At 43.3% G+C, this 27,294-nt stretch overlaps 1 protein-coding gene across 5 annotated transcripts; it reads left to right on the top strand.

Annotated features, from left to right (window-relative positions):
* The first annotated feature begins 17,913 nt into the window (after positions 1–17,913).
* On the top strand, positions 17,914–26,079 carry SLC51B (solute carrier family 51 subunit beta). Of its 5 annotated transcripts, none has more exons than XM_036844977.1 (5): positions 17,914–18,294; positions 21,558–21,643; positions 21,857–22,063; positions 23,108–23,198; positions 25,754–25,973. In XM_036844977.1, exons 3-5 carry the CDS (start codon positions 21,967–21,969, stop codon positions 25,956–25,958), a joined length of 393 nt encoding a protein of 130 aa, XP_036700872.1. In that variant the 5' UTR covers positions 17,914–18,294; positions 21,558–21,643; positions 21,857–21,966; the 3' UTR covers positions 25,959–25,973. The 5 variants fall into 5 exon arrangements, with proteins under 5 accessions (XP_036700872.1, XP_036700871.1, XP_036700868.1 ...); XM_036844976.1 differs by having other exon boundaries at positions 21,854–22,063; XM_036844973.1 differs by lacking the exon at positions 21,558–21,643 and having other exon boundaries at positions 21,854–22,063; positions 25,754–26,079.
* The last annotated feature ends 1,215 nt before the right edge of the window (positions 26,080–27,294 follow it).

Below are 27,294 nucleotides of genomic sequence, written 5' to 3'. Positions count from 1 at the left end.
AAACAGTTGCATGTGATTGACGCACTCCATAGTTTTCAGTTACCTCAATAGCAAGCTTCTCTATTTATTGGGTTCAGAGTACGGGGAAAGTTGTCGAATTAAAAAAGAGAAGAGCAAGCTACCCTATTCGTTTCTATAGGTAAAGTGTCACTGTGGATATATTATTATATAGCTTGTGTTGGATAGTAGCATATTTCTGTTCATGTATAAAGGCTGTCAATAAATTTACTTCTAAGAAGATTTCTCCTAGAATTATAATAACTTTGTCAGTTGGAGGTGATTTTGGTACCCACTTTACACTTTACAAGACAGAGTGTCATGCCCTGGAGATTTGTCAAAACCTTCACTGTCTGTAATATTACATCCTTCCCTCTGGGAGTGATGATCAATTAAGTCTTTTAAGAGTTATGGAAAGGCCCATTGCTTCTATCCTGCTCTCCAGTAGGGAATTCCACTCTCTTCCATTCTGATGTATTCAGTTGACACTGTAATAAATTAAAGCAGAGCTACCTAGTCTTGTCATCAACAGGTGGTTTTTGCTCTCTCTTCACACTTGCCTAAATGCCCTTGTACATAAGTCAGAGATCATGGCTTCTGGAAGAAATATCAAAGGAAAATCATATAATCTTGGTGGTAAGGACTGTATCAGATACTCATCATTTTTAACAGTTTTATTGAGATATAATTCACATATTATTCAATTCACCCATTTAAAATGTACAAGTTAGTGGCTTTCAGTATATTCACAGAGCTGTGCACCAACTACTTCCGTCAATTTTAGAACATTTTCATTACTTCCCAAATAAATCCTATTCCATTACCCCTCTCCAACCCTCCCCCATTGCCCCTAGGCAACCACTAATCTATTTTCTGCCTCTATAGATTTGCCTATTCGGGACATTTCATGTAAATAGAATCATATCAGATGTGGTCTTTTGTGACTGGCTTCTTTCACTATATAGTTTTAAAGGTTCATCTGTGTTGTATATATCGGTTCTTCATTGCTTTTTTTTAAAAAATTTATTTATTTATTTATTTATTTATTTATTTATTGCTGTGTTGGGTCTTGATTGCTGCGCGTGGGCTTTCTCTAGTTGTGGTGAGCGGCGGCCACTCTTCATCGCGGTGTGTGGGCTTCTCATTGAGGTGGCTTCTCTTGTTGCAGAGCATGGGCTCCAGGTGCGCGGGCTTCAGTAGTTGTGGCATGCAGGCTCAGTAGTTGTGGCTCGCGGGCTCTAGAGCGCAGGCTCAGTAGTTGTGGCACACAGGCTTAGTTGCTCCATGGCATGTGGGATCTTCCCCGACCAGGGCTCGAACCCGTGTCTCCTGCACTGCAGATTCTTAACCACTGCGCCACCAGGGAAGCCCTTCACTGCTTTTTATAGCTGATTAATATTCATTCATCAGTCGAGGGACATTGGGTTGTTTCTACTTGTTAATTATTATGAATAATACTGTTACGAACATTCATGTGCAAGGTTTTGTGTGGATATATGTTTTCAATTTTCTTGGGTATAGACCTAGGAGTGGAATCGCTGGGTCAAATGGTAACTTCACATTCTTCCTTTAGAAGAACTGTCAAGGTGTTTTCCAAAGTGGCTGCACCATTTTATATTCCCACCAGCAGTGTATGACAGTGTGCCAGCAATCTTAACTGTTGATACTTCAGGGAATTAACTCATGAGTTCTTCTGCTAGGCATATGATTGATTAAGGGCCTTTTTATTGCATCTCTAACCTTCAGTTCAGCAGGCTTTAACTGTTCAAACTGAAAGAAACTCTCTCTCTCTTAACACGCGTAGTTAAAGGAATTATTACCCTAAATATCCTTGATTATTAGCTTTGTGAATCCTTCCCTTTAGCTGGTATTTTATTTCAGATGATCCCTCAAGATTCATGAAAGAAATAATATTGTGTACTTCACATCATCCAGTTTTTGGAAGCCAGGGACTAAATGCCTCAGAATACCTGCCCACATTGTCATACCCTATTAGAGTCCAGGAGGTATAAAATGTCCTTCTCTGTAGCACTATCCAGAATGGAGGTCAGGAAGGCCCCTGCTTTCCAGGGAGGTTATTGGCATAAGTTCAATAAGAATTGGTTCTCCTTCCACCAAAGTATGATTGGAAAATCCAAATGTGTAACCAAGTCCAGCCAGAAGGGTCATATTTAGAGATGAATTTCTTTTTATGAGTTTTAAACCTTCCCATGGATAGGAAACAAGGACTGCATTTTATATATGGAAATGATGCTGTAAAACCCTTCAAGGAAATGGCTTATGGAGTCACAACCTTACAGGTAGTAAAGGCTGACACTTCTAGGCAGGCCAGAAACATTGACAAACTTCAGGGAGCTGGAGAAGAGATGTGAAAACTGATGACCAAACCTGGTGAGGTGAATTAGATCGTGCTTGGTTTCTGTCCTCAGAGCAAACACACGGACAAGTTCAGTAGAAAGCACTTCTGGTGGAAGAAATGGAAACTCAACCCTATGGCTTTGTAACATTTACAGGCAAAAGTTAACCTTCTGCTTCGAACCTTATAGGTCTAATTTTGTTCACCTTTCAGCAAAGAGGCTTTGTGCATTTATAGATGCCACTCGTTGCACCCCTGAATTAAAACATGACACACAGAATAACACTTACATAATTCAGGCTCATAAACTGCATGAGATAGTTACCACCAGACTGAAACACCATACAATATTTGTTTAGAAATTCCTCCCAACCTTCCTACACTGTTGGTGGGAATGTAAGTTGGTGCAGCCACTATGGAAAACAGTATGGAGATTCCTCAAAAAACTAAAAATAGAGTTGCCATATGATCCAGCAATCCCACTCCCAGGCATATATTTGGATAAAACTATAATTCAAAAAGATACACGCAGGGCTTCCCTGGTGGCACAGTGGTTGAGAATCCGCCTGCCAATGCAGGGGACACGGGTTCAAGCCCTGGTTCGGGAAGATCCCACATGCCGCAGAGCAACTAAGCCCGTGAGCCACAACTACTGAGCTTGTGCTCTAGAGCCCATGAGCCACAACTACTGAGCCCACGCACCACATCTACTGAAGCCCGTGTGCTCTAGAGCCTGTGCTCTGCAACAAGAGAAGCCACCACAATGCAAAGCCTGCGCACCACAACGAAGAGTAGCCCCCGCTCGCTGCAACTAGAGAAAGCCCGCACACAGCAACAAAGACCAAACACAGCCAAAAATAATAAATAAGTAAAAATAAATAAATTTATAAAAAAAAAAAAAGATACATGCACCCCTATATTCATAGCAGTGCTATTCACAATAGCCAAGACGTGGAAGCCACCTAAGCGTCCATCAACAGACGAATGGATAAGGAAGATGTCGGGACTTCCCTGGTGGCGCAGTTGTTAAGAATCCGCCTGCCAATGCAGGGGACACAGGTTCAATCTCTGGTCCGGGAAGATCCCACATGCTGCAGAGCAACTAAGCTCATGCACCACAACCACTGAGCCTGTGCTCTAGAGCCCGCAAACCACAACTACTGAGCCCCTGTGCCACAACTACTGAAGCTCGTGCACCTAGAGCCCATGCTCCGCAACAAGAGAAGCCACCACAATGAGAAGTCTGCACACCACAATGAAGAGTAGCCCCCGCTCACCACAACTAGAGAAAGCCCGCATGCAGCAACGAAGACCCAACGAAGCCAAAAAAATAAATAAACAAAATAAATTTAAAAAAAAAAAGGGAAGATGTGGTATAAATATACAATGGAATACTACTCAGCCATCAAAAAGAACCAAATAACGCCATTTGCAGCAATATGGATGGACCTACAGATTATCATACTAAGTGAAGTAAGTCAGAAAGACAAATACCATATGATATCACATATATGTGGAATCTAAAATATGACTCAAATGAACTTATCTATGAAACAGAAACACACTCACAGATATAGAGAACAGATTTGTGGTTGCCAAAGGGGAGGGTCTGGGGGAGGGATGGAGTGGGAGTTTGGGGTTAGCAGATGCAAACTATAATATTATATATAGAATGGGGGGAGATTGGTTCAAGAAGGCAGAGTAGAAGGACGTGCTCTCACTCCCTCTCGCGAGAGCACCGGAATCACAACTAACTGCTGAACAATCATCAACAGGAAGACACTGGAACTCACCAAAAAAGATACCCCACATCCAAAGACAAAGGAGAAGCCACAGTGAGATGGTAGGAGGGGCGCAATCACAATAAAATCAAATCCCATAACTGCTGAGTGGGTGACTCTCAAACTGGAGAACACTTATACCACAGAAGTCCACCCACTGGAGTGAAGGTTTTGAGCCCCATGTCAGGCTTCCCAACCTGGGGGTCCAGCAATGGGAGGAGGAATTCCTAGAGAATCAGACTTTGAAGGCTAGCAGGATTTGATTGCAGGACTTCGAGAGGACTGGGGGAAACAGAGCCTCCACTCTTGGAGGGCACACACAAAGTAGTGTATGCATCGGGACCCAGGGGAAGAAGCAGTGACCCCATAGGAGACTGAACCAGACCTACCTGCTAGTGTTGGAGGGTCTCCTGCAGAGGCAGGCGGTGGCTGTGTCTCACTGTGAGGACAAGGACACTGGCAGCAGAAGTTCTGAGAAGTACTCCTTGGCATGAGCCCTCCCAGAGTCCGCCATTAGCCCCACCAAAGAGCCTGGGTAGGATCCAGTGTTGGGTCACCTCAGGCCAAACAACTAACAGGGAGGGAACCCAGCCCCACCCATTAGCAGACAAGTGGATTAAAGTTTTACTGAGCTCTGCCCACCAGAGCAACAGCCGGCTCTACCTACCCACCACCAGTCCCTCCCATCAGGAAACTTGCTCAAGCCTCTTAGATAGCCTCATCCACCAGAGGGCAGACAGCAGAAGCAAGAAGAACTACAATCCTGCAGCCTGTGGAACAAAAACCACATTCACAGACAGATAGAAAAGATGAAAAGGCAGAGGGCTATGTACCAGATGAAGGAACAAGATAAAACCCCAGAAAAACAACTAAATGAATGGAGATAGGCAACCTTCCAGAAAAAGAATTCAGAATAATGATAGTGAAGATGATCCAGGACCTCGGAAAAAGAATGGAGGCAAAGATCGAGAAGATGCAAGAAATGTTTAACAAAGACCTAGAAGAATTAAAGAACAAACAAACACAGATGAACAATACAATAACTGAAATGAAAAATACACTAGAAGGAATCAATAGCAGAATAACTGAGGCAGAAGAACGGATAAGTGACCTGGAAGACAGAATGGTGGAATTCACTGCCGCGGAACAGAATAAAGAAAAAAGAATGAAAAGACATGAAGACAGCCTAAGAGACCTCTGGGACAACATTAAACGCAACAACATTCACATTATAGGGGTCCCAGAAGGAGAAGAGAGAGAAAAAGGACCCAAGAAACTATTTGAAGAGATTATAGTCGAAAACTTCCCTAACATGGGAAAGGAAATAGCCACCCAAGTCCAGGAAGCACAGAGAGTCCCATACAGGATAAACCCAAGGAGAAACACGCCGAGACACACAGTAATCAAAGTGGCAAAAATTAAAGACAAAGAAAAATTATTGAAAGCATCAAGGGAAAAATGACACCATACAAGGGAACTCCCATAAGGTTAACAGCTGATCTCCCAGCAGAAACTCTACAAGCCAGCAGGGAGTGGCATGACATACTTAAAGTGATGAAAGGGAAGAACCTACAACCAAGATTACTCTACCTGGCAAGGATCTCATTCAGATTCGATGGAGAAATCAAAAGCTTCACAGTTAAGCAAAACCTAAGAGAATTCAGCACCACCAAACCAGCTCTACAACAAATGCTAAAGGAACTTCTCTAAGTGGGAAACACAAGAGAAGAAAAGGACCTACAAAAACAAACCCAAGGGCTTCCCTGGTGGCGCAGTGGTTGAGAATCTGCCTGCCAATGCAGGGGACACGGGTTTGAGCCCTAGTCTGGGAAGATCCCATGTGCCGTGGAGCAGCTGGGCCTGTGAGCCACAATTACTGAGTCTGCGCATCTGGAGCCTGTGCTCCGCAACAAGAGAGGCCGCGATAGTGAGAGGCCCGCGCACCGCGATGAAGAGTAGCCCCTGCTTGCCACAACTAGAGAAAGCCCTCGCACAGAAACGAAGACCCAACACAGCCATAAATAAATAAACAAATACTTAAAAAAAAAAAGAAAGTAAAGTCTATTAATAAAAAAAAACAACAACCCAAAACAATTAAGAAAATGGTCATAGGAACATACATATCGATAATTACCTTAAACGTGAAAGGATTAAATGCTCCAGCCAAAAGACACAGGCTTGCTGAATGGATACAAAAACAAGACCCATATATATGCTGTCTACAAGAGACCCACTTCAGACCTAGGGACACATACAGACTGAAAGTGAGGGGATGGAAAAAGATATTCCATGCAAATGGAAATCAAAAGAAAGCTGGAGTAGCAATACGCATATCAGATAAAATAGACTTTAAAATAAAGAGTGTTACAAGAGACAAGGAAGGACACTACATAATGATCAAGGGATCAATCCAAGAAGAAGATATAACAATTATAAATATATATGCAGCCAACATAGGAGCTCCTCAATACATAAGGCAACTGCTAACAGCTATAAAAGAGGAAATCGACAGTAACACAATAATAGTGGGGGACTTTAACACCTCACTTACACCAATGGACAGATCATCCAAAATGAAAATAAATAAGGAAACAGAAGCTTTAAATGACACAATAGACCAGATAGATTTAATTGACATTTATAGGACATTCCATCCAAAAACAGCAGATTACACTTTCTTCTCAAGTGCGCACAGAACATTCTCCAGGATAGATCACATCTTGGGTCACAAATCAAGCCTCAGTAAATTTAAGAAAACTGAAATCATATCAAGCATCTTTTCTGACCACAACACTATGAGATTAGAAATCAATTACAGGGGAAAAAACGTAAAAAACACAAACACATGGAGGCTAAATAATATGTTACTAAATAACCAAGAGACACTGAAGAAATCAAAGAGGAAGTCAAAAAATACCTAGAGACAAATGACAAGGAAAACACGACGATCCAAAACGTATGGGATGCAGCAAAAGCAGTTCTAAGAGGGAATTTTATAGCTATACAAGCCTACCTCAAGAAACAAGAAAAATCTCAAGTAAACAATCTAACCTTACACCTAAAGGAACTAGAGAAAGAAGAACAAACAAAACCCAAAGTTAGCAGAAGGAAAGAAATCATAAAGATCAGAGCAGAAATAAATGAAATAGAAACAAAGAAAACAATAGCAAAGATCAATAAAACTAAAAGCTGGTTCTTTGAGAAGATAAACAAAATTGATAAACCATTAGCCAGACTCATCAAGAAAAAGAGGGAGAGGACTCAAATCAATAAAATTAGAAATGAAAAAGGAGAAGTTACAACGGACACCACAGAAATACAAAGCATCCTAAGAGACTACTACAAGCAACTCTATGCCAATAAAATGGACAACCTGGAAGAAATGGACAAATTCTTAGAAAGGTATAACCTTCCAAGACTGAACCAGGAAGAGACAGAAAATATGAACAGGCCAATCACAAGTAATGAAATTGAAACTGTGATTAAAAATCTTCCAACAAACAAAAGTCCAGGACCAGATGGCTTCACAGGTGAATTCAATCGAACATTTAGAGAAGAGTTAACACCCATCCTTCTCAAACTCTTCCAAAAAATTGCAGAGGAAGGAACATTCCCAAACTCATTCTATGAGAATACTCATTCTCATCACCCTGATACCAAAACCAGACAAAGACACTATAAAAAAAGAAAATTACAAACCAATATCACTGATGAATATAGATGCAAAAATCCTCAACAAAATACTAGCAAACAGAATTCAGCAACACATTAAAAGGATCATACACCATAATCAAGTGGGATTTATCCCAAGGATGCAAGGATTCTTCAATATATGCAAATCAATCAATGTGATACACCATATTAACAAATTGAAGAAGAAAAACCATATGATCATCTCAGTAGATGCAGAAAAAGCTTTTGACAAAATTCAACACCCATTTATGATAAAAACTCTCCAGAAAGTGGGCATAGAGGGAACCTACCTCAATATAATAAAGGCCATATATGACAAACCCACAGCAAACATCATTCCCAACGGTGAAAAATTGATAGCATTTCCTCTAAGGTCAGGAATGAGACAAGGATGTCCACTCTCACCACTATTATTCAACATAGTATTGGAAGTCCTAGCCACGGCAATCAGAGAAGAAAAAGAAATAAAAGGAATACAAATCGGAGAAGAAGAAGTAAAACTGTCACTCTTTGCAGATGACATGATACTATACTTAGAGAATCCTAAAGACGCCACCAGAAAACTACTAGAGCTAATCAATGAATTTGGTAAGGTTGCAGGATACAAAATTAATGCACAGAAATCTCTGGCATTCCTATACACTAATGATGAAAAATCTGAAAGAGAAATTAAGGAAACACTCCCATTTACCATTGCAACAAAAAGAATAAAATACATAGGAATAAACTTACCTAGGGAGACAAAAGACCTGTATGCAGAAAACTATAAGACACTGATGAAAGAAGTTAAAGTTGATACAAACAGAGAGATATACCATGTTCTTGGAGTGGAAGAATCAATATTGTGAAAATGACTATACTACCCAAAGCAATCTACAGATTTAATGCAATCCCTATCAAATTACCAATGGCATTTTTTACAGAACTAGAACAAAAAATCTTAAAATTTGTATGGAGACACAAAAGACCCTGAATAGCCAAAGCAGTCTTGAGGAAAAAAAATGGAGCTGGAGGAATCAGACTCCCTGACTTCAGACTATACTACAAAGCTACAGTCATCAAGACAATATGGTACTGGCACAAAAACAGAAATATAGATCAATGGAACAGGATAGAATGCCCAGAGATAGACCCACGCACCTATGGTCAACTAATCTATGACAAAGGAGGCAAGGATATACAATGGAGAAAAGACAGTCTCTTCAATAAGTGGTGCTGGGAAAACTGGACAGCTACATGTAAAAGAATGAAATTAGAACACTCCCTAACACCATACACAAAAATAAACTCAAAATGGATTAGAGACCTAAATGTAAGACCGGACACTATAAAACTCTTAGAGGAAAACATAGGAAGAACACTCTTTGACATAAATCACAGCAAGATCTTTTTTGATCCACCTCCTAGAGTAATGGAAATAAAAACAAACATAAACAAATGGGACCCAAGGAAACTTCAAAGCTTTTGCACAGCAAAGGAAACTACAAACAAGACGAAAAGACAACCCTCAGAATGGGAGAAAAAATTTGCAAACGAATCAACAGACAAAAGATTAATCTCCAAAATATATAAACAGCTTATGCAGCTCAGTATTAAAAAAACAAACAACTCAATCCAAAAATGGGCAGAGGACCTAAATAGACATTTCTCCAAAGAAGACATACAGATGGCCAAGAAGCACATGAAAAGCTGCTCAACATCACTAATTATTAGAGAAATGCAAATCAAAACTACAATGAGGTATCACCTCACACCAGTTAGAATGGGCATCATCAGAAAATCTACAAACAACAAATGCTGGAGAGGGTGTGGAGAAAAGGGAACTCTCTTGCACTGTTGGTGGGAATGTAAATTGATACAGCCACTATGGAGAACAGTATGGAGGTTCCTTAAAAAACTAAAAATAGAACTACCATACAACCCAGCAATCCCACTACTGGGTATATACCCAGAGAAAACCATAAATCAAAAAGACACATGCACCCCAATGTTCACTGCAGCACTATTTACAATATCCAGGACATGGAAGCAACCTAAATGCCCATCAACAGACGAATGGATAAAGAAGAAGTGGTATATATATACAATGGAATATTACTCAGCCATAAAAAGGAACGAAATTGGGTCATTTGTAGAGATGTGGATGGATCTAGGGACTGTCATACAGAGTGAAGTAAGTCAGAAAGAGAAAAACAAATATCGTATATTAACGCATATATGTGGAACCTAGAAAAATGGTACACATGAACTGGTTTCAGGGCAGAAATTGAGACACAGATGTAGAGAACAAACATATGGACACCAAGGTGGGGGAAGTGGCAGGGGAGGTGGTGGTGTGATGAATTGAGAGATTGGGATTGACATATATACACTAATATGTATAAAATGGATAACTAATAAGAACCTGCTATATAAAAAAATAAATAAAATAAAATTCAAAAATGAAAATAAAAAGATGTAGTGTGTATGTATGTGTGTGTATGAAAAATATTATATATACAATGCATAAACAAGATCCTACTGTATAGCACAGGAAACTATATTCAATATCCTGTGATTAAACCATAATGGAAAAGAATATGAAAAAGAATATATACGTATTTGTATAACTGGATCACTTTGCCATACAGCAGAAACTAACACAACATTATAAATCAACTGTACATTGAGGGGACGTCCCTCGTGGTCCAGTGGTTAAGAATCCACCTTCATGCAGGGGACACAGGTTCGATCCCTGGTCAGGGAACTAAGATCTCACATGCCGCGCGGAGCAACTAAGCCTGCGTGCCCAACTATTGAGCCCACGCGCCCTGGAGCCCACGCACCACAACTAAAGAGAAGTGTGCACACCGCAACAAAAGATCCCACGTGCTGCAACTAAGACCCAATGCAGCCAAAAAAAAAAAAAAAAAAACTATACTCCAATAAAATTTTTTTTTTTAAATTTTATTTATTTATTTATTTATTTATGGCTGTGTTGGGTCTTCGTTTCTGTGCGAGGGCTCTCTCCAGCTGCGGCAAGTGGGGGCCACTCTTCATCGCGGTGCGCGGGCCTCTCACTATCATGGCCTCTCCTGTTGTGGAGCACAGGATCCAGACGCACAGGCTCAGCAATTGTGGCTCACGGGCCCAGTCGCTCCGCGGCATGTGGGATCCTCCCAGACCAGGGCTCGAACCCATGTCCCCTGCATTGGCAGGCGGATTCCCAACCACTGCGCCACCAGGAAAGCCCCAATAAAATATTTTTAAAAATCAATTATATGTTGACGAAAAAAGATGTTTTTAAAGAAATTCTTTCCAAATATAGGAAGCTGGTTTAAAGGAATAATATTAATGTGGATATAAATACTTCTGTCAATGATGATTATATATTTTCTTGTATGGCTACTTGCCTCCAGTTTTTAAAAAAAGTAAAAAGTGATCAACTAGGCAAGAAATTTAATGAAAATAGAGTCCCTTTTTTGATGAAGACAGATCTTTAAAAATTATCTGAGACCAAAGGAGGAGTTGTTCAAAAGAAAAATTGTCCCAAATCTGGTCCAGGACAGAATTTTTTTTCTTTTTGAATGATTTAATTCATAACCTCCTTCTGGAAAGAAATTATGATTCCTGATTAAAATGCTCAGAAATTTTTCTGATACATTTAAGAGGATTAAGACTTATTCTGAAAACCTTAGTCACCCACCCACCCAACTGACATCAGTCAAGAGTCTTAGTGACTTTTTAATTGTACATGGTTTTTGTTTTTGTTTTAAATCTAGTCTCACAATGATTAATCACCCACCAAAAGTAAATTTCTAAACTGGGACTACCAGAAGCCCTTCCCCTTACAGCAAGATTGTGATAAAACTTTAACTGTAGTCCTAACTAAATTGTCTGAAGTGTTCTCGTTAACACTTCAGTGGGGTCAGTTGTATGCCACTTAGTTCCTCTGAAAGAATGCTTACTTGCTTGTAAAGGTGAGAACAACAAAATTCAGACCAAGTAACACACAGTGCTTATTGACCAAGTTGTTAGACATTCCTCAAACACATTATTGAGCAACTCTCTTCAGGACAAAGCTATTCAAAGAGTGATGTGTAGGGGAATGATTAAACTTCAAGTACCTCATATAATTAAAATGGAAGGCTGATAGACTGATTTTATTCTACTCTTGGACTTTGATTTAGTCAGGGACTGACGAAGATATTTGGTTATCCTATAACCAGGAGCAAGGGGTCAAAGACATAGAATTAAGGATTGTAAATAAGGGTCAATGACATAGAACGTTTCTAATGTTATAACTAAGATAAAAGTGATGGCTACAGAATGTCCTTTCTTGGAGAAAGTACATACTTTGTACCATTTTTTCACACCAGTTTCTGCCCAAACTTCCAATACTTTGCAAATGTTCCTGAAATGCTTCCAGCAAAATCTATGTCTGTTGAAAATGCATCTGATCACTGAGATGATTTTATTTAAGTATAACGATGTCTTCCCTTTGGATACCCATCTTTTTTCTCAACCACCCTATCACAGATGGAGGCATCAAGTCAGTGCTTAAGCACCAATAATTTTGGACTAAATTGCCACACCTTTTCAGAAAATCTCCTCACTAATTCTACTATATGTTTCCCTCCTCTGGGTTTAATATAAAAATTGGCCCCTAGAAGATATACTGGTTCCAAATGTACTATAATTTAACCCCTCCCCTGTTCTTGGATATTTAGATTTTTTTTTAACCTCTTTAAACAATGTTCCAGTGAACATCCTTGTACATATATCTCTGCTGGGTTATCCTGTGTGTTATCATTTTCTTACGTCACCACTTTTGGATTTCATTTCATTTTCTGTGAAGTTTACTGAGAAGAGAATGTGCTGCTTTTGGGAACTTGGCAGAATTATTGTTCAAACTGAATGATTAAATTGGCTTCTGAGTGTAAGTGATGTTTGTGAAAATGAAGGAAAGAACAAACAGTAAGCCAAGGGCTTATCCACCCACTTGGCATCAGCTGACAGTGAGTGACCCACCCCAAGGAACAGCACAGCCTGACCTGGAAATATAGAGCAGTCTCCAGCACCTTTAAGCCTTTGCTGGCTGTCAGCTTTAGCAAGCATCACATCTTCGATGTGGGGAGGCAGGAGGTTGAGAAGCAGGAAGATGCTTACCCTTAGGTCCCTGGAGCTCAGGGTAGGATCCTACCTGGCACTTTAACCCTGGGCTCAGATTAAAGTGCCCTGAACTGAGAGGTCAAGACCCTGGACAGCTCAATGGGTGTTTCCCTACCTTTTCTTAGGAAAAGGGTTCCTCCCTTCATATTGGGTTTTACCTATTATTTATTTAGCAGAAAAGCTAACTGGTTAACCCCAGGTGAAAAACCTCCTGAGTTTAAAGGGCCTGGATTTTGTCATTACACAATTGACCCCTCCTGGTAATAATTTCTTAGATACGTTTCCTTTTTACTCCCCTTTGAAGCTTATATGGTTTGATAAGAAAAAGAGGTTCAAGGTCCAAGGCGCTATGGCTGGTCATAGCAAAGGTCAACTAGACTAGAACTTAGTTCTTCTGATACCATGGCATTCACTAATTCAGCAGTCACTGAGCATAAACAATGTATGTATTAGTTACAGTACAGACTAAGTTTCTGTAACAAAGAGATCTCAAACACAGTGCCTCAAATCATACCAAAGTTTACCTCTCTCACACATAACACTCCAGAGGTGGACAGGTCCAGGGCAGGTAGGCTGCTGTGCTCCATGAGGTCATCCAGGGAACCAGGCCCTTCTAACTTGTTGTCTGGGTCCACAAAATTTTCCTGTAAAGGGCCACATAGTAAGTATTTTAGGCTTTGCAGACAATACAATCATTGCTACAACTGCCCAATTCTTCTAATGTAATGCAAAAGCAGCCATAGACATTACATAAGCAAATGAGCACGGCCATGTTCCAATAAAACTGTATTTACAAAAACAGGCTGCAGGTTAGATTTGGCCCATACGTTGTAATTTAATGACTCTTGCCTTTAGATGTTCTTTCCACCATCATACTCATGTTCCAGACAAAGGAAAGAAGGGATGGGTTGAAATTTCTCTTATAAAAATAGGATCCATAGATAAAAAAAAGTGTGGCATAGTCACACAATGGAATATTCTGAAAACAAGAATGAATGAGCCACAACTACACACAACATGGGTGAATACCACAATATAATGTTGAGCAAAAGAAGCCAGACACAAAAGATTACATATCGATTGATTCCATTTACATAAAATATAAAAACAGGCAAACTAGCCTATGGTATTAAAAGTCAGGACAGTGGTTGTCTTTGTGGGGGGTAGTAACCGGAAGTGGACACAAGAAGACTTCTGCGTTCTGGCAATGTTCTATTTCTTGATCTAGAGGGTGTATGTTCCCACACATGGGTGTGTTCACATGTAAAAATCCACTAAGCCAGATCTTAATATTTGTTTACTTTTCTGCATGTAGGTTACACTTCAATTTAAAAGTTTACATAATTGCAAAAAAAAAAAAAAAAAGAGAGAGTACTTCAGAAGTAGTATACTACTCTCATCTCTTGTCCAAAACTTAGTCAAAGGACCACCCCAAACTCCAAGCGATCTGGGAAATGCAGTCTCTAGCTGGGTGGCCATATGACGCTGAAATTCAGAGGGTTCTTTTATAAAAAGGAGGAAGGGAAGAATGTATTCTAGGGGACGATTAGCAGGCTCTGTTACAGTCTGTGTAGCCATCTCTGGTCCATGACGGTTATCAAATCCTGCTGGGCATGACCTGTGACGATCTCCTGGCAATAAAGTTTCCTGGTTAGCCCACTGGCTGCCCTGCTACTGTTCTATGGGAATGCCGTCTTTCTCTGTAGTTCTCCGTGTTGTCTGGATTTACTCTCTGGCAGGTTATTTGTCCATAATACTTGATAGCCACATCTTTTTGTCCTTCTTCCCTTTTTCCTTTTTATCTGCTTGGAACTTGGACATCATGGCAGGGGCTGCATTTGCCTTCTTGGGACCATGAGGGAATTCTCAGAAATCAGCACTGATTTCCTTGAGCTTTTGACATCAGTAACTGTCTACCTCTGAAATTCTTTAAAAAAAAAAAAAAATTTAGTTATTTATTTAGCCTGCACCAGGTCTTAGTTGTGGCATGCGGGATCTTCGTTGCGGCATGTGGGATCTTTTTTTTTTTAGTTGCAGCATGCAGGCTTCTCAGTTGTGGCATGTGAACTCTTAGTTGCGCCATGCATGTGGGATCTAGTTCCCCGACCAGGGATTGTACCCGGGCCCCCTGCATTGGGAGTGTGGAGTCTTACCCAATGGACCAGCAGGGAAGTCCTTACCTCTGAAACTCTTATATGAAAAAATAAACCCTATGTATTTAAACCATTGAAATTGGGTCTTTGTTACCCAGAACCAATCACAAGTCTTAACTGATATAGAAGGTTTCCCTGACAGGATGATATTTAAACTGAGATTAGAAGGATTATGAGGTGGTAGATTTAGAATAGCAGGGGAAATTCCAAAGCTCTTTCTACTCCACTCCACTACTAATTGCCCAGGGAGGGAGACAAGGAACTGAAGAGGTCAAGAAAGGAGAGTCCAAGGTAGGACTGATTTGTCCAGAAGTGATATTTGAAGCTATGCGGAAGGGAGGGCTTGGTAATGTTCTCTCGTCTTTGTGTGTACGTCATGGCCCTTATCACACAGCAATCAATTACGTGATCCCTGGTGTGACCACCTGTGTGACTCCCATGAGACTGCAGTCTCCATGAAGTCAGGAACAATGACTGTGATTGTTCATCAGTAGCATAATCCTGGCACAGAGCAGATACGGAATAATAGTTATTGGATAAGCTGTAGCAGAGAGAACTAAAGTAAGAGGAAGAAGAAAAGAGAAACAGGCAGAAGAGTGGAAAACCTTGGATGGGGCAGGCGCCTCTTGAAGGGGACACAATCCCCTTTAAGAGCCCAGTGACACTCCCCCAGGGCAGACTGGGAGGATTGTAGTCAAGGGGTCACTTTAGGGACCCACACTGGCATGGCTATCCAGCTCACAGCCTTTCTCTCTTGGCTACTCAATGGGTATGAGATTTGAGCTAGCATCCATAGTACTTCACCCTTGGCCAAAACAACTGATCCAAAACGTGGGTATGTGACCCAGGCCAGGACAATTAGGGTCCTGTCCCAGGAACTGCCAAACTGGAGTTGAGAAGAGGGACTCCTTCCTCCTCTAGCTGTAAGGGTGTGAGCCTGGATTTCCTGCAGCCTGGTCCAGCTACCAGGAGATGGCCAGCCTGTGGGAATGAGCCTGATACCCAGAGAGAAGCAGAAAGAGACCTAGAGGGCTTCCCTGGTGGCACAGTGGTTGAGAGTCTGTCTGCCGATGCAGGGGACACGGGTTCGAGCCCTGGTCCGGGAAGATCCCACATGCCGCGGAGCAACTAAGCCCATGCGCCACGTCTACTGAGCCTGCGCGTCTGGAGCTGTGCTCCGCAACGAGAGGCCATGACAGTGAGAGGCCCGCGCACTGCGATGAAGAGTGGCATCCGCTCGCCACAATTGGAGAAAGCCCTCGCACAGAAACGAAGAACCAACACAGCGAAAAATAAATAAATAAATGAATTTTTTTTTTAAAAAAAGTGCAATTACAAAAAAAAAAAAAAAGAAAGAGACCTAGAGAGAAAGAGTGAAGGATCTTCAGACTTCTGGTTCCAGCTATTTTTAAGGACAGCTCCACTCTGCTCTTCCCAGTTATATGAGCCAATGAATTCCTTTCGAATTCCTTTTGTGCTTAAGAGAGTTAGAGTTGAGTTCCTTTCTTTCGAAATCTATCAGCTGCCTTTCTCTCCAAAATGTACCCTGAATCTGACCACTTCTCCCCATCTTTGCTGTCATTATCCTGGTCCAAACCACCGCTGTCTCTTGCCTGGATGAATGCAAGAGCCTCCTAATGTCTCCCATCTCCTCTCTCACTCCCTTACAAACCATTCCCCACCCATCAGGCCAAGTGATCTTGGATAAATGTCAGTCAGATCATGTCACCTCCAGTGGCTTCTCTCTACATCCATACTCCTTATTCTGTTTTACTGCATGTTCTGTTTCTGTCTACCCTCCAACTTTATTCCATGCCACCTCCCCATATCACTGTGCTTCAGCTACGTTGCCCTTTTTTTTGTTTCTCAAACTAATTAAGCTCATTATTTCTTCAGTGCCTTTGCACTTGCTGCCCCAGGTCTTTGCATAGTTAATTCTTTGTCATTCAGTTTTTAGTAAAGTAATATAGTAATCATAGCCCCCCATCTATTTCTGTATCATTTCGTTGTTTAAATTATTCACAGAAATTGTCACTAGCTGAAATTATCTTATGTTTTACTTACTTTTTTGTTGCCTGTCTGTCCCCTAGAGTATGAGCTTCAGGAGACCAGGGTCCTTGCCTGTCTTGTTTACCTTGTGTCCACACAGTTGGTGTTCAAGTAATATTTATTGAATGAATGAGTTACGAAACGATGAGGAGCTGGAGTCCGTTCTGGGCCTAGGTTCCCTGTTGCATCTCCTTTTCTCTGTCGTTCACACCACTGACCAATATTAACTCGTAGAGGAGCTTGCACCTGTCATGTGACTTCATTCAACCTGTTTCCTCACTTGGGAAATGGGAACCCTACTCCTTACTGAGCCAACTCCAAGGGTTGCTGGAGATGCAAGGAGCCTGGGGGGGTGTGGGTAGAAAAGCCCACTGATGATCAGAATTGAATACATGTGGCCTGGTGGGGGGAGCACCTCACTCCTGCTTCCCCACCAAACCCTTCCCACTCAACGCTGTTCAACCTGGCCCGCTTCCTCCTCTCTGTGTCACTCACACAGCCTCACGTGCCTTGCCTTCCCCACCCCTGACCCTCCAAAGGTCTTATTTTATAGCTTCTTGTGAGGAGTTCACAGGAGGCCATGACCCTCACTGGGAGAAAGCAGAGGCTGTAAAAGGCCAGGCTTGGCTCCCTGCTCCGTGGTTAAATATTGATAATACCAGGAAATAGAGGCCTGGAGTGGGCACACCACACAGCCCCCTGCAATGACGGGACCTTCAGATGGAGGGTCCTCCCCAGCCCATTCCCCTGGGCTGGCAAGAGGGTCTGGATGTTTTCTTTTTACTTGAGGCCAACAGATAAGAAGGAGAGCACTGGGTTCCTGGTTCTTGCTGATTGTGAAAGTCAGGTGGAGCCTGTTTGCCATCTGAGGCCTCTCATTCAAGAGGTCAGTCACCGCCAAGTGACAGAGAAGGCTCCAGGCGTGTGCTAAATGCAGAGCTACCAGATGGGCCTGGCTGGCCCAGGCTCTGCAGCGCTGCCCCCTAGGTGACAGCTGTGCGAAATCTCAGGTGCAAAGACCATCAGTATTGCCCAGAAAGGAGAAAGAGGAACAGAGAAATCGGTGCTGCTCCCAGCAGCAGATCAGACAAGTCCTCGGAACCCAGGACCCAGGGTGAGTGTCTTCAACCTCCCATGGGGATGGGTGGTCCAGGTTCTTTGGCAGGAATCACTGTCTAATGACAGATGGTTAAGCCCTGTTTAAAATGCAGAAATCTCCTGGAGGGGCCTAAGGAGACATGACAACTAAATGCAATATGATATCCTGGATGGGAACCTGGAGCAGCAAAAAGACATTAATGGAAAAATGAAATGCAAATAAATCATGAAGTTTAGTTAATAATTTTTAAAAAGCAGAGATATTAATACCATGCTCACTCTAGAAGAAAACTGGATAAGTGCTCTGAGGGAACTGTGTCCTTTGTTTCTGTGGCATCTAACACAGTCAGGGAGGGCTGACTTGTATCCGTCTTATCTTTTTGTTTGTTTCATTTGTTGGTATATTTTTATTATAACAATATTATACATGTTTAAAACACACATTCCATTGTGGACATCAGCCTACAAGCAAATGTGTACACTTATCTGATTGGTTCCAGTATCACACTATCTTGATTACTGTAGTTTTAAAGTGAGTCTTGAAGTTGGGAAGCATCAGTCCTCTGACTTTGTTCTTCTCCTTCAATATTGTGTTGACCATTCTGGGTCTTTTGCCTCTCCATATAAACTTTAAATCCAGTTTGTCAATATCCATAAAATAACTTGCTGGGATTTTGACTGGGGTTGCACTCTATCTATAGATCAAATTGGGAAGAACTGACATCTTGATTAGTTCCACTAATTAAACATCCAAAATTGGAATTGTCTCAAAAGGTATAAATACAATATATACATACTTTTTTTATTGAGGTATAGTTCATTTACAATATTATATGCTTCAGGTGTATAACATAGTGATTCATAATTTTTAAATGTTATACTCCATTTATAGTTATTATAAACTATTGTCTATATTTTCTGTGCTGTGCAGTATATCCTTGTAGCTTATTTATTTTATACATAGTAGTTTGTACCTCCTAATCCCCTACCCTGATATATTGCCCCTCCCCCTTCCCTCTTCCCACTGGTAACCACTAGTTTGTTCTCTATATCTTTGAGTCTGTTTCTTTTTTGTTATATTCACTATTTCTTTTTTGTTTTATTTTTTAGATTCCACATATAAGTGATATCATACAGTATTTGTCTTTCTTTGACTTATTTCACTTAGCATAATACCCTTCAAGTCCATCCATGTTGCTGCAAATGGCAAAATTTCTTTTTTTTATGGCTGAGTAGTATTCCATTGTATGTATATATACCACATCTTCTTTATCCATTCATCTGTTGATGGACACTTAGGTTGCTTCCATATCTTGGCTATTGTAAATAATGCTGCTGTGAATATTGGGTTGCATCTATCTTTTCTTTTTTTTTTTTAATAAATTTATTTATTTATTTATTTATTTATTTATTTATTTACTTACTTACTTACTTACTTACTTACTTATGGCTGCGTTGGGTCTTCGTTGCTGTGCTCGGGCTTTCTCTAGTTGCGGCGAGCGGGGGCTACTCTTTGTTGCGGTGCGCGGGCTTCTCATTGCGGTGGCTTCTCTTGTTGCGGAGCATGGGCTTTAGGCGTGCGGGCTTCAGTAGTTGTGGCACATGGGCTCAGTAGTTGTGGCTTGCAGGCTCTAGAGCACAGTAGTTGTGGCGCATGGGCTTAGTTGCTCCGTGGCATGTGGGATCTTCCCCGACCAGGGTTCGAACCCATGTCCTCTGCATTGGCAGGCGGATTGTTAACCACTGTGCCACCAGGGAAGTCCCTGTAACTATCTTTTCGAATTTGTGTTTTCGTTTTCTTTGGATAGTATATACATACGTTTAAAATACATACAAATACACAAAATATATATTTAGAATATACATACAAAATACATACATTTAAAAAATGTAATTACATGTATTGTTTTCACGAAGGTAGTATGTGCTCACAAGAAATGTATACAATACAGAAGTGTTCAAAGTGGATGTCCCATGGGTTTAGGCCCCATCCCACTTCCCCAAAGGGAGTTGGTGTTTGGTGTCTTGAAATCCATGCTCTTTTCTCTGTGGGTATTCAGGGGGGCTCTGCATATGCAACAGGGGCCTGTGGCCAATGTTACTAATTAATCCAGGTACTCCTGCCTCTGAGACTGGACAGAAACTCACAGCCCTTCTTAGCAAGTGCTCTGGACAGTTGGAGCTGGAACACAAGATCACATCGATTCGCCACTCCTGTAACTCTGTCTTTCCATTATTCAGTATATATATTATATGCTTCAAATGAGTAAGCAGGTAGTAGGCAGCTGAGTCCCTGAAAGTCTAAAAAAAAGTCTTTCTTTCTCCCTGACTTCCATCTCTATCTTGATACATGAATGATCATTCACATAGGAAAAACTCAGCTCCATATTATATTTGTGTCAAAATATTTTCCCTCAAAATCTGTAGATGTTTCTTCAGTTTTCTCAGAGCTGGAGAGTTGGAGAAAACTCTGATGGCAATCTTTTTATTAGTACCTTGTTTTTCTGTTTGGCTGTTTGCCATCCACTTGTTTTCGGATGTTCCTGGCTGAGCCTCCAAAGGCTATTTTGGATTGGAAGGCAGTGTCAGAGCGGGGCGACTTGAGATGGCCTCTGGCCTCTCTTGTTCTCTCTTTGCCTCATTGTCTTCTTAGCCCTATGACATGATTTCATGATTGGTCTGTTCAAAACCCTTCTCCTGTTTTTATTTCTTTACTTGGATCCCCATTTCTGTTACCTTTTTCTTCTCCCCACACCCAGTGATAATTATCCAAATGTGTTGAATGGGTCTTTTTTTTTTTTTTTTTTTTTGGGTCTTTTTAAAAATGTGTTTTTGTAAAATGTGTGTTGTTGTTTTGTGTGCATATGTGAATTTTCATAAATGGTGTGGCATGCCCCCTTATGATCCTCAGGGATACTTTCTTTGAGATATAAATACACTCAGGAGTAGAACTGCTGGGTCATGTGTACACTTACTTTGACTAATTTGCTCCCTAGATGGCTGCCCCAGTCTACACTCCCTGGCAGTGCGTAAGGCTAAAGCCCCAGAGCCCCGCCAACACACAGCATTATCCACCTTCCAAACTACGCCAATCTAATAGACGTCAAGTGGTGTTTCATTTTGTTTTAATTTTCATTCTTGTTATTTCCAAAGAGTTTATTTTCATATTCTTGCTAGCCTTTTGGGTTTCCTATTTTGTAAACTGCCTGTTTATATCCTTTACACATTTATTAGGATTCTAGTCTTTTTCTTCTTAGTTTGCGAGAATTCTTTGTATAGTCTAGATATCGGTTTCTTCTTGGAGAACGGGAGTCCCCTGCAAGAGTCCCACAGCCCATCAGTGGCTCAGTCCTCCTCACTCCCAGGTCAGTGCTCTTCCCCACACATGATGAGTTTTCATAAAGATTTGAGTGACTCCCACTTCTACGGTCTCCGCTTCTCCAGGCCCCACCTGTTCCGGGAGTTCCAGCTGTTTTGGTCCTGTAACTTTGGGCCTGAGGAGAGCTGGGTTTGGGCAGGGAGGGGAGAGTAAACTGGGGTGAGATATCCAGTCATGTTCTCTGCTTTGTCTCCAGCAGGCTTTGGGGCTTTGCAAAGAGCCAGAACCTAGGGGGCCAGGAGAGCACCTGGGGGCGAAGGGGCCTAAGGACTTTGTTGTCAGAAACATATCCCAACCAGAAGCAGTGGCATGGGCTACAATGAGGAGCTTACTGGAGCCCCACCTGGCACCGAGGTGCCTCAGGAGCTGCTGGAAGAAATGCTTTGGTTTTTTCGCGTAGAAGATGGTAAGTGATGGACACAACACAAAGAGAGGAATCTGGCTGAAGCCCCCTTCATGGTTCCCTCCTCTGCAGCAGGCTGCACGTTTCCTCCAAGCCAGGGACTGAGGCTGAGGGGTCTCACTACCCAGAGGGGTCTGGCTAAACTGCACCCTCCTTTTCTCAGGGCTGGCCACTCATTTACTCATCCATCCTGTCATTCACAAATATTTATTAAGTTCCTTCTGTGCACCAGGCACTGTTCTCAGCACTGGGGTTACAGAAGGGGGAAAAAAAAAAAAGCTCCGCCCTCATGCAGCATACCTTCTAGTGAAAGAGACAGAAAATCAACAAATGACTAAAATGCATAGTGTGCTGGTGATGCATAATACGGAGAAAAATTAAGCAGAGAAAGGGAATAGGAAGTGTGCTGCAGGGAACATAATGTGGTCAAGGAAGGCATCCCTAAGAAGGTGGTGTTTGAATAAAGCTTGCAGGAGGTGAAGGAATTAGCCATGCAGATTATGTGGGGGAAGAACATTCCTGGTAGAGGGAACAGCAAACACAAAAGCTCTGAAGCTAGACCCTGCCTCACTTGGGTACAGTGTGGACCAATCTTGATTATCCAAATTCAGATTAGCCACTTTACGTATTGTCTGTGGGCAGAGTGTTGAATCCAATTTAACTGCCGCCCCTTCTTTCTTTCCTCCCTCCCTCCCTTCCTTCCTTTTCCCCTTGTACTGCACTTGGCTAGCCCCTAGCAAAACTCTGAAGACTGTGAAGTTCATCTTCACCCACACTCCTCCTTTGCCCACTATTATTACCCAGCTGCAGTGCTGTCTCCCCCAGGTAGATGAGAGCTTCTTCAGAGCAGAGATCTTATCTCCCTCTCCCCCCCAACACTGGACTGGGAGTTCCCGCAGGGCAGGGGGCACATTTTCAGCTTAGTTAGAGTCTCTCTACAATACCTGGCCCACAGCACAGGACAGTTGATGCTGTGAGCTGGTCTGTTAGGGGCCTGAAGGGCACCCAGCCTCTCCTCAAGGCTCTGTCCTGTGTGTCCCTCCCCAGCAACTCCTTGGACTAGTTCCATGTTTGCCCTGGTGGTCGTGGTGGTCGTGATAAGCATCGTCTTCTTGGGAAGGAACATCCAGGCAAACAGGTGAGGAGCTGGTCTGGGGGTGGTCTCTGGAGGGGGGGGCCCTACCCTCCCAAAGGAAACCTAGAGAGGGGTCATCTAGGGGCCTTGGCTGTCCACCCTTTGGGACAGCAAAATGCATCCTTTAGGGTCCTTTGAGAACCCAAAGCTGCTGAAAAACTGGCAACTGTCCCCGATGACCACTCCTTGGCCCTGGCCAGCAAACAGGGCACGGGCTGGTGTATCTCAGAAGTCAGGATCTCTGGCTCTGGAGTCACACAAGCTGGGTTCAAATTCCAGTTCTGCCACTCAGTAGCTGGGCAAGACACTCAATATCTCCAAGCCAGCTTCTTCTTCTATAAGTGGCAGTAATAACGGATTCCCTCCTCCTAGGATTGTGGCGAGTGCACAGTGGGGGTTTTTGCAGAGTTAGGGCTATTCTTAAAGGGGAAAGCCTTGTGCTGCTCCAAGGCCAAATGCAGGGCACAGAAAGAGACCTGAGATCAGTCGGGGCTCCTGGGGTAATTTTGACATCTTTATAACAACAATACTCCTTAACCCTGGATACACAACCAAATCACCTGAGAAGGAATATTAAAAACACAGAAATCTGCACCTTGCCTTGGAGATTCTGACACAAAGGGTGTAGGGTGGGACATGGGCATTGGCATTTTGATAAACTCTCTGGATGATTCCAGGGCTAACTTCTGAGAGCTCCTTGAAGGCAGGGACCACATTTGACTCAATTTTGTTTCCCCAAGCAACTGGCACAAAGTCTGGTTCTAGAAGTTATTCAATAAATGCTTGGTTCACTCATTCCCATTCATTCAATAATTACTATAGCCCTAGTAACTAGTAGTAACTTTTAAACAATAATAATGAGAATCTCTCCCTCAGATCTGTATCATGTTTTACAATTTTAAAGGCACCTTCACATTCTCTCACTTGATCAAGACAGCCCTGTAAGGTGGGGCTGGCACAAATTACCTATTCCCACTGTACAGAAAAAGGTCCCTGAGGATCCATGGAAGGGTTGGCCTAACCTCCACGCTCTTCCTTCTGGGCTATATTTTATGTCATCTATGAATCCTCCTCACAGTTCTGCTGTAAAGCCAGAAAGAAATAACCCAGTGCCCTTGGCTCACATTGGTAACTAGTCGTTATGAACTGCTACGGCCCAGTCATCATTCATTCCACAGAATAAGCTGAGCACCTGCTCTGCGCTAAGCTCCGCACTGAGAGCGGGGGCCGCAGGGCTGGGCAAGATAGATTCAGCCCTGGCCTTATGGAGTTTACAGTTTGGTGGGGAGATTACTGTAGTTTAGAGTGACAGGTGGCGACTGGGGGACATATAGAGTATTGTGGGAGCACAGAGATGGGATCTGGGGCCTGCGGGGCAAAAAAAGAGAGAGAGAGGGTGGGCTATGGAAGCCTTCCAGACCAAGGGACAGCACACACCAAGCTCGAGGCGGGAGGAGGAGGGCCCGAGGGGCTGCAGCGTGGAGTGTGAGGAGGGCAGGGGGAGGAGGACGACAAGAGGCAGCAGAGCCCGGAGTGAACAGGCCCTGGGGACCATCCGAAGGAGTTCAGGTTCCAGCTCATGGGCACTGGGGAGCCAAAGAAGAGCTTTGCACAGGGACATGAAAGGTTTATGTTTTAGCAAGATCAGTCTGGATGCAGGATATAAAAAGACCCAAAGGGTATAGCCTCTAAGAAGGTGACCTTTCCTCTCTCACCCTGTCAGGAAGCATCCCCCTCAAGAAGGTCACTTTAGAGACAAGGCAGGTGTCCTCAGAAGCAGCAGACACTGAGATACTCCCCTATGGCCCAAGCAGATTGGGCGGTCAGCTCTAACCACAGCCGGGTCCCTCTACTATGGCCAGGAAATCTAGAGGTGGGTACTTTGAGTAGAACCACCTCAGAGGGAAGACATTTGGGAAAGTTATTGGAAGGAAGACTGGATCTTGAATGCCAGGTTAAGGAAGTGGGAGTGGGGAGCCACTGAAGGTGCTTGAGCTGGGGAATGATGTGTACGCACAGGGACTTTACAATCATGATTTGGTGTGTGTAGGCCAGTTTGGAGAAGTAAGCACCTAGAGGCAGGAAGATAAGTTAGGAATTTCCTGAGGTAGTTTGTCTAGAGATGGGGTGGAATGAGGGTGGGGATGGGGTGTGGGGTGACAAGGACCTGCACTAAGTAGGATGACAGCCCTGCGATGAGAAAATGTGGTTTGGTGAAAAGAACACGGGACTCAGAGTCAGGAAACTTAAACGCACATCCCAGGCATGTGCTCCTTTGGCCCCTCTGAGCCACATTACATCACCTGTAAGGGGAGCAATAGTAGTTGAGCTCACAGGTGGCACTGAGGATTTGGTAAGGTGACACACAGACAAGTATAAGATGTTTCTCTGCCAAAAACCATGGCACCATCTCGGCTTCTCCCGAAACTGTTCCCAGAACTGTGTACTGGATTTCTACCTCAAACTCACTAACCCACCTGGGAGACCCAGTCTTACCCCAAACACTCGGCACCCCAACTCAAGGAACTCACATCCCATAGTGTTTTCTCTCCTCCCAGAAATCAAAAGAGGCTGCCACCGGAAAAACAAACTCCAGAAGTCCTGTACTTGGCCGAGGCCAGAAACAAAGATGACGACAACCTGACCACCCTAAGAGAGACTTTGCTCTCAGAAAAGCCAAAGTTGGCCCAGGTGGAAATGGAGGTAAAAGACAGTGATGTGCCGCCAGCCATTCTTCCAGACCCACGAGAATCTGAGAGCTAGTCAGGGTGCAGGGCAGTGCCCCCGTGGTGTTAGCAGACAGAGTGAGTGAACTGCAATCAAACTAAAACCCTGTTAGGAAAAAACGAACAAAACCTTTTTATTAAAAAGCTTCTGGATGTGGGCAGTTGGAGTTGCATAGTTTGTTCAGATGGCAGTGGTCCACACACAAGCGGCTTGAAGCAAAAGTGCAAAATCCAGAGCGAGCCTGTGGGTCAGGAAGCCTGGCCAGGACTCCTCACGTGGCCTTGAGGAGTTCACAGCCTCCCTCTGACCTCGGCTTCTCCGTCTGCAGAAGGTGGCTGAAGTCTGGGCAAGAGCTATTGTTTTCAATCCAAGCTCCTGGAAGGGCTGAGTGAGGAAGGGGCAGGATTCTGGACTCAGAATCCCCTTCCCCTCCCTTCCCCCACCATAGGCCTCTCCTCTACCTGCTGATCTGCTGAGGGTCCGTGAGAGACTTCCTTTGGGCCAGGGGCCCTGTGGTAAACAGAGCTAGAAAACTAAGAAACTCCCTGCCGCTGAGACCCTTCTCTTGCTAACCGTGGGATCCCAAAGGAGTGTCACGATCCCACGTCTGAGCCACCGTGTTGCAGTATAAGCTGTGGTGGCAACCCCAAATAATTGATGCAAAAATTTGCTTTATGAACCAAAAATGCTTTAGGTGGTATCTTACAAAAGTGGACTTTGAACACGCAGACCCATTGCCAAGGGTACTAGGTCCTGCCGCACCAGACTACAAACAGAAAACCGTGTTTCTCCCTACTGGATGTCTGATACAGCCAGCTGTGGGCTCCCTGGAGTCCTGGGTGATTGTCACGGGAGAGAATGACTTTGTTCTGCAGTTTTGATCAGTAAACTTGAGAAGGCTGGTCCTGAGGGCCTGCGGACAGAGTCCTTGATTTAAGGTTGGAAAATACGGGGGCCTTGCCTCCTGGTGGAAACACACGCAGGAGGCTCCCTACCCTGGCCTACCCACGGCCCTCTGCCTCTACCCTCATTGAGAGGCAAAGGACTGGAAACAGGCCTTCCTGGGACACCTTTGCTTCTCACAGGCTGTCCCGTAGGATTATTGCAACTAGATTTTACTTGGATAAACTGTGAGGTTTGTTGCCTGGGGGTTCTGTGAGGTCAGAAGGCAAGAGGAGGGCCAGGCTCTGGCCCCCCAAAACCTGCAGCTGCCCTGCCCTTCCCGTCCACCAGGAGGTGCTGGGACCTCAGGGCAGGATGCTCTCAGGCCCACACTTATGCAGTGCCTCCTGAAGCTGTCCACCCAGAGCCGTCCACCAGGGGCCACATCAGGCCTGGCTGTAGATGCAGCAGGAAGGGGTGATGGCGCCAT

This window comes from Balaenoptera musculus, chromosome 2 (genome assembly GCF_009873245.2).
Source record: "Balaenoptera musculus isolate JJ_BM4_2016_0621 chromosome 2, mBalMus1.pri.v3, whole genome shotgun sequence".
NCBI lineage: Eukaryota > Metazoa > Chordata > Mammalia > Artiodactyla > Balaenopteridae > Balaenoptera > Balaenoptera musculus.
This window is presented reverse-complemented; position numbering and strand designations above follow the sequence as displayed.

Excerpts from the sequence above, each read along its gene's own strand:
- SLC51B (XM_036844973.1), top strand. The coding sequence starts at position 21,967 with ATGGGCTACAATGAGGAGCTTACTGGAGCCCCACCTGGCACCGAGGTG. Across the intron at positions 22,064-23,107 it reads GTTTTTTCGCGTAGAAGATG|CAACTCCTTGGACTAGTTCC; the intron begins GTAAGTGATGGA and ends GTCCCTCCCCAG. Across the intron at positions 23,199-25,753 it reads AGGAACATCCAGGCAAACAG|AAATCAAAAGAGGCTGCCAC; the intron begins GTGAGGAGCTGG and ends CTCTCCTCCCAG.